This window comes from Nerophis ophidion, linkage group LG19 (genome assembly GCF_033978795.1).
Source record: "Nerophis ophidion isolate RoL-2023_Sa linkage group LG19, RoL_Noph_v1.0, whole genome shotgun sequence".
NCBI lineage: Eukaryota > Metazoa > Chordata > Actinopteri > Syngnathiformes > Syngnathidae > Nerophis > Nerophis ophidion.
In genome coordinates, this window is record NC_084629.1 from 42742380 (window position 1) to 42760493 (window position 18114).

The window sequence follows — 18114 nt, forward strand, 5'->3', positions numbered from 1 at the left end:
GCCGCGTGACGTCATCAGCCACTTGAGGACGCGGCCAGGATCACAGCACTGAGTGTCAAGAAGGTTACAAACTCACTACAATTACTGCTTCTTTGCCGCAACTACAGACTTATTCCTCGGCGGGGGGAGGGGGGAAGAGCCTCAGCTTGTGGGCGAGGAGTAGCACCGCCGGCCGGTCCAAACTCCCCGCGAGAAAAGTATCTTGATGGTTGTCCAAAGTAGTGGAAGTTTGCAGGGGCCGCCATCTTTGCTGCCTGCTCTCCACGTCCTCACCGCGGCCGCCGCTTCCCACGACACACCGCGGCTGTGCTGAAGGCCCACAAGGTAACCTGGAACACTACCTTCTTTCTTTTAATGCTGTTCTTCAGCCTGTGGCGAGGCGGCTCCTTGTTTAGTTTAGTGTGCTGAATCCCGCTGGCTGCTTATCTCCAGCAGCAAAGTGGCGGCTCCAAAGTCTAAAGGCTGCTCGGCTAGCAGCTAGCAGCACTGACACCTTTTCCCGGCTCTCCGTGGGCTTTGCACCTTCAAACATGCAGGCTAAATGTCGCCGAACGTCAAACGTTTGTCGCTGTTGGTCATGTGTGCGTCTTATTACAAACAACATGCTCTTGGCATACATTAGGCAAGACGAGGCTGCATCATGCAAATATGAGGACAAAGCAATGCCTGCTTATGCTTAACAATGTTGTTAACAATGCATCACCAATACCTGCTTATTGTTAACAATGCATCACCAATACCTGCTTATTGTTAACAATGCATCACCAATACCTGCTTATTGTTAACAATGCATCACCAATACCTGCTTATTGTTAACAATGCATCACCAATACCTGCTTATTGTTGACAATGTACCACCAATACCTGCTAATACATTAACAATGCATCACCAATACCTGCTTATTGTTGACAATGCATCACCAATACCTGCTTATTGTTAACAATGTACCACTATTACAATATTACAATGTATCACCAATACCTGCTAAAATACTGTTAACAATGTATCACCAATACCTGCTTATTGTTAACAATGCATCACCAATACCTGCTTATTGTTAACAATGCATCACCAATACCTGCTTATTGTTAACAATGTATCACCAATACTTGCTGATACATTAACAATGTATCACCAATACCTGCTGATACATTAACAATGTATCACCAATACCTGCTGATACATTAACCATTTATCAACAATACCTGCTGATACATTGTTATCAATGTATCACCAATACCTGCTGATACATTGTTATCAATGTATCACCAATACCTGCTGATACATTCTTAACAATGCATCACCAATACCTGCTAATACATTGTTAACAATGTATCACCAATACCTGCTGATACATTGTTAACAATGTACTTGCTGATACATTAACAATGTATCACCAATACCTGCTGATACATTAACAATGTATCACCAATACCTGCTGATACATTAACCATTTATCAACAATACCTGCTGATACATTGTTATCAATGTATCACCAATACCTGCTGATACATTGTTATCAATGTATCACCAATACCTGCTGATACATTGTTAACAATGTATCACCAATACCTGCTGATACATTGTTAACAATGTATCACCAATACCTGCTGATACATTGTTAACAATTTATCACCAATACCTGCTGATACATTGTTAACAATTTATCACCAATACCTGCTGATACATTAACAATGTATCACCAATACCTGCTGATACATTGTTAACAATGTATCACCAATACCTGCTGATACATTAACAATGTACCACCAATACCTGCTTATTGTTAACAATGTATCACCAATACCTGCTAATATACTGTAAACAATGTACCACCAATACCTGCTAATACATTGTTAACAATGCATCACCAATACCTGCTTATTGTTAACAATGCATCACCAATACCTGCTGATACATTAACAATGTATCACCAATACCTTCCGATACATTAACAATGTATCACCAATACCTGCTGATACATTAACAATTTAACAATGTATCACCAATACCTGCTGATACATTAACAATTTAACAATGTATCACCAATACCTGCTGATACATTAACGATGTACCACCAATACCTGCTGATACATTCTTAACAATGTATCACCAATACCTGCTGATACATTCTTAACAATGTATCACCAATACCTGCTGATACATTAACAATGTATCACCAATACCTGCTGATACATTAACAATGTATCACCAATATCTGCTGATACATTAACAATTTGTTAACAATGTATCACCAATACCTGCTGATACATTAACAATGTATCACCAATACCTGCTGATACATCAACAATGTATCACCAATACCTGCTGATACATTAACAATTTGTTAACAATGTATCACCAATACCTGCTGATACATTAACGATGTACCACCAATACCTGCTGATACATTAACAATGTATCACCAATACCTGCTGATACATTAACAATGTATCACCAATACCTGCTGATACATTAACAATGTATCACCAATACCTGCTGATACATTAACAATGTATCACCAATACCTGCTGATACATTAACAATGTATCACCAATACCTGCTGATACATTAACAATTTGTTAACAATGTATCACCAATACCTGCTGATACCCATCCATCCATCCATTTTCTACTGCTTATTCCCTTTGGGTTCGCAGGGGGCGAAAGGCGGAAGGCAGGGTACACCCTGGAGAAGTCGCCACCTCATCACAGGGCCAAGAAAGATAGACAGACAACATTCACACTCACATTCACACACTAGGGACCAATTAGTGTTGCCAATCAACCTATCCCCAGGTGCATGTCTTTGGAGGTGGGAGGGGCCTATCCCCAGGTGCATGTCTTTGGAGGTGGGAGGAAGCCGGAGTATCCAGAGGTAACCCACGCATTCACGGGGAGAACATGCAAACTCCACACAGAAAGATCCCTAACCCGAGATTGAACCCTGACTACTCAGGACCTTCGTATTGTGAGGCAGACGCACTAACCCCTGTGCCACTGTGAAGCCCTACCTGCTGATGCATTGTTAACAATGCATCAGCAGTTGACACCATACTTGCCAACCTTGAGACCTCAGAATTAGGGAGATATTCAAAAGGCCTGCAATTCACTGAAATTCTGTCTATCTGTGTTGGCCCTGCGATGATGTGGCAACTTGTCCAGGGTGTACACCGCCTTCCGCCCGATTTTAGCTGAGATAGGATCAAGCGACCCCGAAGGGAATAAGCAGTCGAAAATGGATGTGTGGATTTTATGGAACACGACCGACACCATGGGTCAGTGGTTCTCAACCTTTTTTCAGTGATGTACCCCCTAATACAAGTACCCCCTAATCAGAGCAAAGCATTTTTGGTTGAAAGAAAGAGATAAATAAGTAAAATACAGCACTATGTCATCAGTTTCCAATTCATTAAATTGTATAACAGTGCAAAATATTGCTCATTTGTAGTGGTCTTTACTGAAGTATCTGGGAAAAAAAACATGTAAAAAAAACTAAAAACTTGTTGGAAAAAAAAACCCAAGGCATTCAATTATAAATAAAGATTTCTACACATAGAAGTAGGGCTGGGCGATATTGGCTTTTATCAATATCGCAATATTTTTATGCCATATTGCGATATACAATATATATCTGGATATTTTGCCTTGGCCTTGAATGAACACTTGATGCATATAATCACAGCAGTATGATGATTCTATGTGTCTACATTCAAACATTCTTATCATACTGCATTCATATATGCTACTTTTAAACTTTCATGCAGAGAGGGAAATCACAATTAAGTCAATTGACCAAAAGTGTATTTATTAAAGTTATTAAGCAATGGCACAAACATTTAAGTCATTTCCAAAACATAAAGTGCAAGTTTGTCAGAGACATTTTAAGTGTCAAATAAAAATGAGCTGCATAATAGGAAACCAAATAGTATTCGTCCTTCACTATGTGGTATGTTACTACGGTTATGAATTTTTTTTCATTCTCTAGCGAGTGAGTTTTCAAATGATGCTACATATTAGCAGTAATGCTACTTTTTATAGCAATGCTTTTGCCCCACACTTGACAAATTACGGTTGTCTGTTGGACATATTCCCACTTGAAGCCGAACCACCGCCAGACGATGGAAACCCTCCTGTTTTGTTGGGAATTACGTCTTCCTTCATTTGTTACCAGATCCGCACCTTCCTTCTCTCGTACGGCTACGTTAGCAGCTAACGTAGCCCAGTCTGCTACCTGTCTGCTCTGCGAGGGCGTATACGTATGTGACGTGACAGTTTGTGACGTATGTAAGAATGTGCGCCTGCTTGTCTGTGAGAAGGAGAGACAGGAAAGAATGAGAAGAGCCTGAAGTGTAATGCCCGCAGCTAAAAGCAACTGCGTGAGAACGTATACTCGAATATTACGATATAGTAATTTTCTATATCGCACAGAGACGAACCTGCGATATATCGTACATATCGATATATCGCCCAGTCCTACTTTACTTATACATATGTAACCGGTGGTCTTTTCCTCTGCGTTGTGTGGATGTTGTCTGTCTATCTGTGTTGGCCCTGCGATGAGGTGGCGACTTTTCCAGGGTGTACCCCGCCTTCCGCCTGATTTTAGCTGAGATAGGCTCAAGCACCCCGAAGGGAATAAGTGGTAGAAAATGGATGGATGGATGTGTGGATTTTATGGAACACGACCGACACCATGGGTTGCTGCTCAGATGCACTTTACTGATAATACGCAACACAATTGTTGTCAATAACTTTCTGCCATCGTCAAGCCCTTCTCCCGTTATCGTAGACAAAAAAGGGCGGACCTACGTACAACAGTGAAATAAAAACATACCTGATAATACACAGGATACAATTGTTGTCAAGAACGTTCTGCCATCGTCGAGCCCCTACACAAATATAACAATGAACAAGAAAGTGAACCTGAGTTCTTAACAAGACAATACATTTTCTGTCGTCGCATGGACGCCTACCTCTCCCGTTAACGTAGACAAAAGTTGAGTTGGAAGGCGTGTCCATCGCATATAAAAAGAAAAAAGACAGGTGTCACAATAATTATTGCAGTAAGAGGGACAAGACAATGGTTCCACATTGACAAAACATCGAACAATATTCAGGTATTGATATGTAACTTACACATTTTGTGTAATTATAATAGCAATAAAACATTATAAAAGTAAAATACATTATTTACAAGACATAATTGACCCTGTTACGTGTGTGTGTGTATGTGTGTGTATATATATATATATATATATATATATATATATATATATATATATATATATATATATATATACATAAAATAAGTGCTTGAATAGCTGTAATTCACTGAAATTCAAGTATTTATTGTATTATATATATATACATATAAAGAGGATTTTTGTTGAGGAATTATCGATGTCGATGCCATTGGTGAATCATTATCGAACCGATTCCTTGTCGAATCTCTTATCAAATTCAGATAGGTTGTTGTGTTTGCACCTTGTATGTGCACTGAGTTCCAAAAGCCATAGATGTTATGCGACCGGGCCGGCACGCCGTTTATATGGAGGGAAAAGCGGACGTGACTGAGGAAAGCATTTGGACGTAAGTGAGGACAGCGTGCGGCCGTTAAAGGGCGAAGGTTTCAGGTCAGAGAGGAAGCTAAAGGCACGCCCCCAATATTGTTTTCCGGGTGGAAATTGGGAGAAATTTGGGATAATGGTTGCCCCGGGAGATTTTCGTGAGGGGCACTGAAATTCTGGACTCTCCCGTGAAAATGAGGAGGGTTGGCAAGTATGTTGTGTAGGTGTGCATCCTCCATTGTGTTGCTGTGTCACAACATGATGTCCAGCATTGCTGTGCAGCAGCCTTGGCCTTGAATATACAGCTAATGTTTTTTGCATGTCATTAAATGACCATTTGCCATAAAAAGTAAACAAATGCATGTTAATTAATGCTGCGCGTGATTTTGACGTTAATATAAAATGATCTTAAATGAGATAACCGCTTATAAGTGAGACGTTTTGAAACTTAAAGTGGGCATACTTGGCCTGTGCCTTATGCTTCCTATGCACAGAAGATTGGGGTGCAGACACGGACAAAAAAACAATGACCTTTGCTCGTTGCAAACATACATGTTGACTGCATGCATTTAATTGTCTTCTCGCTTCTCTTTTTTATTGTCCAGATGATTTGATCCTTGTTGGCAGTGGACCATTAGTCAATGCCTTTTAGGACGTTCCTCAAGTGTCTCTGTCATAAACAGGTGGTGAATGTGCTGAGCAGCATGGAGTTAAAATGACATTCACAGCCAGGGTTGAGACTTGCAAGGGTTCAACCGCTCCTTCTTGCAGGGGCTTGAATGTAGACAATTCTTGTGCATAGAGAGGCCTTCAGGGGCGAGCCTTTATCGAATATAATACCGACTTGTGTTCATATATCAGAAACACGCTGGGTCAAAATGGAGTAGGTGATAACATTATCTTTGGAGGCTGCTGAAACGCAGCGTAGACTGTGTCAAAATTGCAGATTTCTAACGACTGTTGTCACTATTTTCTAACCTGTTCAGTTATTCGCCTACACCAGAAAAACTCTAGCAGTTTTATTGACTTTAGGAGCGTAATCAGTGGTCATATCAGTTGTGAATCATTGCAACAACAGCCGTAGCAGCCAGTTGAAGTCACGAGTCAGCAAGTCATTTGGAAATCTTTTAGGTAGAAGTCTATTTGTACCCCCTTTTCCTTTGTAACAAATCAAATGAAGCCATCCCTCTCACCCTCAACATAGACACATCTCACAATCCCTTCTACGAATATTGTTTCAATAACTGTGGAAAACATTGTTGGATTTGTGACCTTATCAGCCTGAACTGCCATTGCTTTTGCTCTACACTTGTTTTCCCCCCTCAAACATTTTAACCAATAACATCTATGTTTAAACTTGTATGACACCGTAGACTACAATGAGTCTCTTGGTATTTGCTGGCTCCAAATTCTGTTGGCAATACCATTTCCCCTGAGCAGAAAAAAACAAACTACATATATAGTTATACTGTAGTAATATATGCCGTTAACTGTCTGATTACAGTAAGTCCAGAATTTAACATGTGTATCTAAATACTGAAATGGTTACCAAAGAGAACTCGGTCAGTACCAGATCATCTCTAATACTTACAATTAGGGTTGCGTGATGCAGATGATATACGATATACATTTTTCTGACGATAATTGTATTACTAACCATAAATTGGGATAATGCATGTTGCTGGTCCATTTTAGCGATGACTACAATTTTGACAGCACCAAGCGAACAAACGCGTCCTCAACGCAATGTAAAACCATGTCACAATAAAAAGTAACCAACTATCAACAGTAAATTAGCAGGTAGATTAGTAATGGTTTTGAGAAAATAATTAGGCTACACGATTTAAAAAAAAAAATACATACATATATTTTTTTTTCTTTCAATTTGCAATCTTTTGATTTTATAGATGTAAATGCACAAAACTGTAAAAATAATAAGTGAAGGAAGACATGTTACTTTTAGACTGTCAACATTGTCTTGTCTCAAGGTGCCACAAATTTGAACAATTTGCAATGATTTACTTCCAAAAAAATGTGGCTTTATGCAAACAGACTCAGAGTTTTTGTCTACATCATACTCTTATACTGAAGGAATGATCAATAAAAACTATACAGTGTTTATAATGTAATGTAACCAAAATATACAATAATATTGCAAGTAACTAAGGATATACACTTATTTCTCATTACTGTAGAAATGTTTACCATTGTACTGTAATTAGGGGTACCAGTAAACATATTAGTCATCCTAAATAAATGGACCAACAAAATTTAATGGACTGTACATTAAATAAAAATGTAACATTTTCCTTAGTTGGAAAAACTAGGTCGGATGTTGTCTTTTTGTGTTGTCACGCGTGATCTTGCCATTCTCGCTCTTTCAACCCTGTTGATGTTGATATGGCTCAGCCAAAGATGCAATATTAAAGCAGCGAGACGTTTGGCTTCATTGGCCAAGTATGTTTAAAACACAAATAATATGACTTAGAAGACTGTGTGCTCCTTGTTGAATGCAATTTCAATTTTTACTGCTTATTGTAAAATGTAACACAGGCTAAACTATATTCTGCCCTCCCTGAATGTTGCAAATTTGCCGAATATGTAAACAGTCCTTTGAATTAGAGATGAGAGAAATAACTTGAGGTGGTTTGTTAATATTCTCCACATGAAGTTACTGTACAACTAGCCACACTAAAGAAAATACATTACATATACACATGAAGTGCACATACATGTAGGAATCCCGTTAAATTAATTTAGTTTGGAATGAACTGAAAAAAGCAATACAATTATGCAGGATGAAGGTTGTCACTAGCTTAATGCTAACTTACAATGGAAACGCTCTTTGACAGGCTAACCAAAATTAGCATGGCCAATTGCAGGGTACATACACTGTATGGACAATGATTCACACTTACATTCATGCCTATGGAGAGTTTATAATCTCCAGTTAACCCAGTCCTTCTCAAATAGTATGGATGGCCCCCCCTGGGGGAACGCGGTGTGATTCCTTGCGCTCGACCTCGGAGAACATGCTTTTTTCACCGCAGCAGAATGTTTGTAGCACTTGGCTTCACTGTAGCCACAGTGGGAGATGAGGAAAGACCGCTGTGTTGTTTCCTTTAATGCTAATAAGCACACAATGTTATGTTGAGGTATAATTATAATTATTTTATAGACAAATTGTACTATTATAGTCCCGGTGGAGAGTGTGGGGGCGTGAAATATTTTCTTCTTCCTGGGAGGGGAGACATTACAGAAAATATTTGAGAAGCACTAAATTAACCTGTCAAAAGAATTATGGTAGTTTACAAGAAATGCCAGCTGTAGCGCTTTTGACAAGCAATTTTAATGCAAGTTTTTCTTCTCTTCAAATAAAGCATACAATATTTTTTTTTTTTTTTGAGACGTCTTTCAAACTTATTTTGGCCAATAGTACATACATAGTAGACAATATACAGTAGGGCTGCGAATGTTTGGGTGTCCCACGATTCGATTCAATATAGATTCTTGGGGTCACGATTCGATAATATATTGATTTTTTTCAATTCGATTCGATTCAAAAACAATATTTGTCCGATTCAAAACAATTCTGTATTCATTCAATACATAGGATTTCAGCAGGATCTTTGATTGATTGATTGATACTTTTATTAGTAGATTGCACAGTATTCCGTACAATTGACCACTAAATGGTAACACCCCAATAAGTTTTTCAACTTGTCTAAGTCGGGGTCCACGTTAATCAATTCATGGTACCCCAGTCTGCTGACGTGCAAGCACAGTAGTAGATTTAAAAAAAGAAAAAGCTTTTCTAATTGTAAAGGACAATGTTTTATCAACTGATTTCAATCATGTAAATTTGTTTTAACTATTAAACGAACCAAAAATATGACTTATTTTATCTTTGGGGGGGGGGGGGGGCAGCGGCGGCGGCAATAACCAAGAAGAATGCAGAGTTGGAATATACACTTTATGTACATATTTATATAATATTTACATATGTATATAATATGTAACTACAAGCTCCATTCACAGAGTCCTATTGCTTTTATTAACGGTCGAGCGAGTCAAACGACAGAAAAAAAATACAAATAATTTTATATTTATTTTTTATTTATTTATTTGTGGGGTCGTAATTCTTTCGTGGTGGGCCGCCACAAGTAAATGAATGTGTGGGAAACCCTGCACGATTATGCTTTGACCTAAAATACTGGTCAAAATTGTCCAAAAATGTATTATACCAGTAACTGTAAATATTTTTGCGTTTTCTGTAACTACAAACATTTTATAAAATTTTACTGGACGGCGTGGCACAGTTGGGAGAGTGGCCCCGCCAGCTACCTGAGGGTTCCTGGTTCAATCACCATCTTCTACCAACCTCGTCACATCCGCTGTGTACTTGAGCAAGACACCTCACCCTTGCTCCTGATGGGTGGTGGTAAGGGCCTTGCATGGCAGCTCCTGCCATGCGTGTGTGAATGGGGAATGTGGAAATAGTGTCAAAGCGCTACACAAGTATAACCCATACTGTAACTAACATTTTATTACATTTTATTTCAAACAAAAAGCCCTCACTCTATGGTGGTAAAATAAGTGTAAATGATAAAAACAGAATTAAAAACAAATACAGAAAAAATTAATTGTATTTGTTTTTATATTGCTATTGTTATTTAAATTCATTATTTTATTTATTTATTTGTTGTGGTTTATTTGTTACTAATCTATATACATTTTTAAACTATTTAAAATATATATAAATTCATGTTTTGAAATTATTGATTAATCATGTTTATTAATCATGATTTCATTATCAAACAAGATAATCATGAATATTATTTTTGCCAGCCCTACCGGAATGTTTATTTTTAGACGCATTGATTTTACAGAGCACATCACAATGTTGTCTATTTCCTTCCAAAACAATAACAAAAACTACTAATCATGGCAGACCTCCAAAAACCCAATGACTACTACTCTGGGAGAAATGATGATCCAGAACCTTATATTTTTTAGTGTATATTTGCAGCGGATGACCTACAAGTTTTAGAAGCTGGGTGCTAATCAGATGATGCTATAGTAAAACACTAAGCACCACGCAGCAGTATTGGTAAATGCTAAAGAAGAAATAGAAATTACAAACATGATAAAATAATCACTTACTGGAAAATGTACACTCTCAGTGATATGTACAGTATGCTGACTCTTGGAATCATTATATTTTTCAGCCCAGGACTTGTTTTCCCCATTTTAAGATGATGAATTCATCATTTTCCTCACTCCTTAGCTAAAAAAAAATGTTCGTAGCAAGCAAGCGTCCTCTTGCTCGGACACATTTTTTTCTCCAATAAGCTGCCGTAGCCCCTCGCTTGCCCCCTTACCTTTTTAGCGGTGATCCACAAATCTAGCAAAACATGGCTAATATTAATGCTAACAAGAGCGGGATGTTTGTTCCAAAGATCAAACATGTGAAGAATAACCTCTGTCCTTTGTATTCATTTTTTTTTTTTTAAGTAGCGGGGAAAAATCGGGAATGTAGTTTTTGTGGAAAAAAGGGAAAATTTGATTTTTAGGTCATATCGCCCAGGCCTAGCTTATGACAACAACTTTTGCTATACAGATGGGACCGAGCAGCATGATTTATAAACCAGCACAATATTTCACCAACACAGAGGCAATGCAGCAGCTCACTGACCTAGTAGTTGAAGAGCTGCAGGTGCCGTGGTTCTAAAAAAACATTTCTCTGCGTTAGCTTTTCTCGTTTTTCAATGTTTTGGTAGAGTGCTTTACGAGGCGCAACAACACCAAACTCCCCTTAAGAAGCCGCTTACTGTGGCAAAATCATTTTCACAAAGTACCCACTTTATCAGGTGGATAAAGTGTTTTGGTAATGTGTCTTGCTCAAGGACACAACAGGAGTAACTGGGATGGCAAAAGTAGGAATCAAACCTTGGACCCTCAAGTTGCTCTATGAACTGAACCGATAAAAATAATTGATAAAAACTATACCGTGTTTATAATGTCATGTGATCATAATATATAATAATGGCTATATGGCCTTTTTTTTAATATTGCGATATTTTTAGGCCATATTGCGATATACGATATGTATTACGATATTTTGCCTTGGCCTTTAATGAACACTTGATGCATATAATCACAGCAGTATGATGATTATATGTGTATACATTAAAACATTTTTATTCATACTGCATTCATAAATGCTACTTTTAAACTTTCATGTAGAGAGGGAAATCACAACTAAGTCAATTGACCAAAACTGTATTTATTAAAGTTATTAAGCAATGGCACAAACATTCAAGTCATTTCCAAAACATAAAATGCAAGATTGTCAGAAACATTTAAGTGTCAAATAAAAATGAGCTTCATAATAGGAAATCAAATAGTATTTGTCCTTCACTATGTGGTATGTTACGACGAACATTATTAAATTCTCTTCATTCTCTAGCGAGTGACTTTTCAAATGATGCTACATATTAGCAGTAATGCTACTTTTTATAGCAACGCTTTTGCCCCACACTTGACAAATTACGGTTGTCTGTTGGACATATTCCCACTTGAAGCCCAACCACCGCCAGACGTTGGACCCCCTGCTGTTTTTATTGGGAATTACGTCTTCCTTCATTTGTTACCAGATCCGCACCTTCTTTCTCTCGTATTCCCACTCGTACGGCTACGTTAGCAGCTAACATAGCCCAGTCTGCTACCTCTCTGCTGGGCGAAGGCGGGCACGTATGTGACGTGTGACGTGACAGTTTGTGACGTATGTAAGAATGTGCGACTGCTTGTCTGTGAGAGTGAGAGACAGGAAAGAGTGAGTAGAGCCTGAAGTCTAATGACCGCAGGTAAAAGCAACTGCGTGAGAACGTATACTTGAATATTACGATATAGTCATTTTCTATATCGCACAGAGACAAACCCGCAATATATTGTAAATATCGGTATATCGCCCAGCCCTATAATGACCATTCAAACCATTTAAAAGGATATAAATGTATTTGTTATTACTGTAGGATTGTCTAGCATTGTGCTGTAATTGAAAGGTAAATGCACTTTGTTATCCTAAATAAATAAATAAACAAACAAACTAGGGCTGGGCGATATATTGATATACGTGATATATCGCGGGTTTGTCTATGTGCGATATAGAAAATGACTCTATGGTGATATTGGAGTATACCTTACAGGCTCTTCCCACTTCTTGTGTCTCCTCCTCACAGACAGCAAGCGCACAAACCTACACACGTCACATACTGTCTCTTCATACGTCACATACGTATACGCCCTCGAGGAGCAGAGAGGTAGCTGCATGGGTAACGTTGGCTGTGATGCTAGCGAAGCCGTGCGAGAGGTAATACGAGAGAAAGAAGGTGCGAATGAAGGAAGAATTAATTCCCAAGAAAAACAGCAGGGGGTCCATCGTCTGGCGGTGGTTCGACTTCAAGCGTGAAGATGTTGAATAGACAACTTTAATTTGTCAAGTGTGGGGCACAAGCGTTGCTACCAAAAGTAGCATTACTGCTAATATGTAGCATCATTTGAAAAGTCACCTGCTAATAACTGTTTAATAAATACAGTTTTGGTCAATTGACTATCTGTGTTGGCCCTGCGATGAGGTGGTGACTTATCCAGGGTATACACCACCTTCTGCCCGATTGTAGCTGAGATAGGCACCAGCGACCCCAAAGGGAATAAGCGTTAGAAAATGGATGGGATGGACTTAGTTGTGATTTCCCTCTCTGCATGAAAGTTTAACAGTAGCATATATGAATGCGGTATGAAGAAGAATGTTTGAATGTGGACACATAGAATCATCATACTGCTGTGATTATATGCATCAAGGGTTCATTCAAGGCTGAGGCAAAATATCCAGATATATATCGTGTATCGTGATATGACCTAAAAATATCCAGATATTAAAAAAAGGCCATATCACCCAGCCCTAAAACAAAAACAAAAATATAAAATGGACTCTCACCTCTGTAAGCAAAAATGGAACTTAAATAAATATTGAACTAAATAGCAATGTGTGGTTGTTTTATTGTTGTTGTTGGATTCTCGTGATCCCGACAACCTCGCTCCTTTGTCTGTCTTGATAAGCTCATGTTGCTCAGACGGCTTGAAGCTGAAATATTCCCACAACGGGACATTTGGCTTTGCAATCATACCTTATCTTCCTCCTAATTTTTGTTGCTTTGCGGAACTTTCGACCAGTGAGTCGCGATTAGGGAGGCAATGTCTGTGAATCCATCCATCCATCCATTTTCTACCGCTTGTCCCGTTCGGGGTCGCGGGGGATGCTGGAGCCTACCTTAGCTGCATTCGGGTGGTAGACGGGGTACAGTGTGTTTGAAAACGAGTCCTCTTGCGCTCCACCCACCAAGACAAATATTGTGAATGAGTGAAAGGAAGGCTCACTCTGTTCAGTTAATTCTACCGTTTAACACTCATGTGCTCAGAGCGATGCATGGAGTGAAACCTCTTTGTCTCTCTTTGAAGCGGGACAAGATTAACACATACACACGGACATACCAATTTATAGCTAGTTCTTTTTCATATTTTTGTTTGAGGCCTAGTCACCACATTAAAACCTTTTCCAAGGAGCAGTTGGTGGACATGATAGAGGGTGTCTGGTGAATTATGTTGTGGTTGTCTATATTTCTAAATACACTATATTGCCAAAAGTATTTGGCCACTCATCCAAATGATGAGAATCAGGTGTCCTAATCACTTGGCCCAGTGTATCAAATCAAGCACTTAGGCATGGAGACTGTTTCTACAAACATTTGTGAAAGAATGGGCCGCGCTGTGATTTCCAGCGTGGAACTGTCATAGGATGCCACCTGTGCAACAAATCCAGTCGTGAAATTTCATCGCTTCTAAATATTCCAAAGCCATCTTTATTATAAGAAAAGTGAAGAGTTTGGGAACAACAGCAACTCAGCCACCAAGTGGTAGGCCACGTAAACTGACAGAGCGGGGTCAGAGCATAGTGCAAAGACTTTCTGCACAGTCAGTTGCCACAGAGCTCCAAACTTCATGTGACCTTCCAATTAGCCCACGTACAGTACGCAGAGCTTCATGGAATGGGTTTCCATGGCCGGGCTGCTGCACCTAAGCCATACATCACCAAGTCTAATGCAAAGCGTGGGATGCAGTGGTGTAAAGCACGTCGCCACTGGACTCTAGAACAGTGGAGACGCCTTCTCTGGAGTGATAAATCCCACCTTTCCATCTGGCAATCTGATGGACGAGTCTGGGTTTGGAGGTTGCCAGGAGAAGGCTACATTCCGGACTGCATTGTGCCGAATGTGAAATTTGGTGAATGAGAATTATGGTGTGGGTGTGCTTTTCAGAAGTTGGGCTTGGCCCTTTAGTTCCAGTTAAAGGAACTTTGAATGCTCCAGGGTACCAAAACATTTTGGACAATTCCATGGGATGCCACTTCAAGTTCATATGTGATTGAAGGCAGGTGGCCAAATACTTTTGGCAATATAGTGTATTTTGGTTGTCTTTTGCATCATCTAACAATTCTCCCTGGTTTCTGGAGCATTGCTGGATTGCAATTGTGTCCGCTCCGAATTATAACTTTCTTGTGTTTTATGTTACTCCTGACCAGCTATTAGTAAATAAAAATGGTTGTGTTTTTAAAGCGCAGATTGCTGGGGAGTAGAGATGCCAGTGCCTCTGGAGCTTGCACAACCTCTTAGTACGAATTCAGTATTTGTCTGTGACTTGCAGTCAAAGTATTTGTTCTGGACCTCGTGATTAGCAGTGCGACTCGTTTTCCACCTTGCAGTGGAGTAAATGTGACAAAAGCTGCATTGTGCAGGAGAACCCTTTGCCTTTCATTAGAATGCTGCTGTGTGTTCTCTAGTGCTTCAATCATAAAATATTCCTGATAACCCAGATGTGCTGTCATTTTTTGCTAATCTCACCAGGCGTCATGGAGGAGCTGCACAGCCTGGACCCCCGCAGACAGGAGCTGCTGGAGGCTCGCTTCATGGGCGGGGTCGGTGGCAGCACCGGGGGCAGCACTGGTAGCACAAGCGGAGGAACCAAAGCAAGTCCTTAATTATTCCTTCCAAATAGAATGTATTGTATTTGTGATGGCATCCAGCCTAAATTCCAACACTTTGAATTGTAGGGTTTGACCAATAATGAATGTTCGAACCACAGTTTTGGAAGCCTGGGATCCTCAAGCGACAAGGAATCAGAGGTTTGTGTTTTAGTCTTTTGCCCTGATTTCCGTTGGTGCAGCTATGTCATAGTCGCCATATCATGACATTTGCCAGACTCCCCTAACCCTAAGTGTGTTTGAGTCTGATACAAATCACCATGTTGCGGACTGGATTTAAAAGCTTTAAAACTTGAAACTGCAGATGCTGGACAAACGTTTTAATCCAAACATGTTAATGGAGCTTCTCTCCTCGAGCCTTTGTCTTTATACTTATCAGGCTTTTTTGTTTTTATGGTTTGGATTTGAAAAGAGGAGTTTCTCCCGCTTATTCTGTAAGTTTTAATCAAAAGAGGAGTACACCACTTTGTATGAGCCTATAGGGAGGCTTGCCGTCGTGTTTTTTGTGTTGTGCTCATACTTGAAGTGGTGTTCTGAATCTCAATTTGTCATATCAGCTAATTAAACCGTTGTCCCCTCATGTGGAAATGTATGATCCACTTTTTGGTTTAAATGTTTTTTTTCTAGACAAGTTTTAGGAGATTGTGAAGAACATGCCATCAATTGCGGTACATTAACCCCGCCGCCCGGCCCAGGTCTAACTATTTAGGTCACAGGCCTTGAAGACATGCATCCTGTCCAAATAGTTGAAAACGGCAAAGTAATTTCTGAAAAGTATGATTCATTGTTTAGCTGTATTATAAGTGACAGGTTCATGCTTGTGATAATAATCCGGGTACAGTGGAAAATTGGGTCATGATTATTTGTAAAACAAAAATAGCATATTGAACTGCATATCATTTTTCAGACTCCAGAGAAGAAACAGTCTGAAACACCCAGAGGCCGAAAAAGAAAACCTGACATTCAGTCAGAGAGTAGCCAAGGTGAGTTTTGTTTTGTTATTATTGCCTATTGTGCTCGCTGTTCCTTATGAAAAAATCCCAACATTCTTTCCCACTTTTTCCCTTCTCCACAGGAAAGACAACTGTGCGAGGACCCAAAATAAGTGATTATTTTGACGTAAGTTTGTCAGGTTTAGTTATTGAAAGGATACTCATCAAGAATTGTTCAACATGTAATTGTTGACACTTGAGAAGAAAACCAGTGAAACTACAAGAAGTCCTGGTAGATCTGCTACGCCCATGTATTAGCAATGATGTCATTTTTTCTGTCTTTGTCCTTTTTTATTCTAGTTCCAAGGAGGAAATGGCTCTAGTCCGGTGAGAGGCCTCCCACCAGTAATTCGTTCCCCTCAGAATTCACATTCACACTCCGCTCAGGGCATTGCTGTAAGTTGTGCCCAAAACTGCTGCCCTCCAACTGTAATTTGGATGTCTCAACACCAGCACTATCTTCAGTTGCAGGGTAGACAAAATAGCTCATCTCCCACCAGTCTGTCCTTTGGTGACCACATGGCACATCCAAAACAACTGGCAGTCAAATGTGTTCAGGTGAGGAACTGTTTCTGGCCATCATGTCACATTGTAGCACTTTACAGGACTTTCTCAGAAAATTTGAATATTGTGATAAAGTCCTTTATTTTCCGTAATGCAACTAAATACATGAAAATGCCATACATTCTGGATTCATTACACATCAACTGAACTATTGCAAGCCTTTTATTATTTTAATATTGCTGATTATGGCATACAGCTTAAGAAAACTCAAAAATCATATCTCAAAAACAGAGAATATTTCCTCGGACCAAGTAAAAAAAAAAGATTTATAACCGCAAAACAAAATCAAACATCTGAAAATGGCAATTAATGCACTCAGTACTTGGTTGGGAATCCTTTTGCATGGATTACTGCATCAATGCAGCGTGGCATGGAGGCAATCGGCCTGTGGCATTGCTGAGGTTTTATGGATGCCCAGGATGCTTCATTAGCTCATTTGCATTATTGGGCCTGGTGTCTTTCAGCTTCTTCTTCACAATACCCCACAACTTCTCTATGAGGTTCAGGTCAGGGGAGTTGGCAGGCCAATGGAAGACAGTAATGCCATGGTCAGTACACCAGTTACTGCTGGTTTTGGCACTGTGGACAGGTGCCAGATCATGCTGGAAAATGAAATCATCACCTCCATAGAGCTTTTAAACAGATACAGCTTCATAGCCGCTTTCCCATGGTCAAGCCACTCCTGAACTCTAGATAACGGAAGTTCCCTCAGTCAGCAATGGTTTGGGGAGCCATGTCAGCTACTGGTTTTGGTCCACTGTGTTTCATCAAGTCCAGAGTCAATGCAGCTGTGTCCATGCTTCCATCTGTTGTAAAGCTCTATGGAGATGATTTAATTTTCCAGCATGATCTGGCACCTGCTCACAGTGCCAAAACCAGCAGTAACTG

General features: G+C 39.6%; 1 protein-coding gene across 1 annotated transcript in view; it reads left to right on the forward strand.

Annotated features, from left to right (window-relative positions):
* The window catches only part of tlk1a (tousled-like kinase 1a), a 45095-nt gene continuing 26981 nt past the window's right edge, over positions 1-18114 (forward strand). The window contains exons 1-7 of the mRNA XM_061880055.1: positions 1-324; positions 15534-15655; positions 15740-15811; positions 16578-16653; positions 16746-16789; positions 16963-17058; positions 17128-17220. Coding sequence (XP_061736039.1) covers positions 15539-15655; positions 15740-15811; positions 16578-16653; positions 16746-16789; positions 16963-17058; positions 17128-17220 — 498 coding nt within the window. The 5' untranslated portion in view covers positions 1-324; positions 15534-15538. The remainder of the gene's footprint in view (positions 325-15533; positions 15656-15739; positions 15812-16577; positions 16654-16745; positions 16790-16962; positions 17059-17127; positions 17221-18114) is intronic.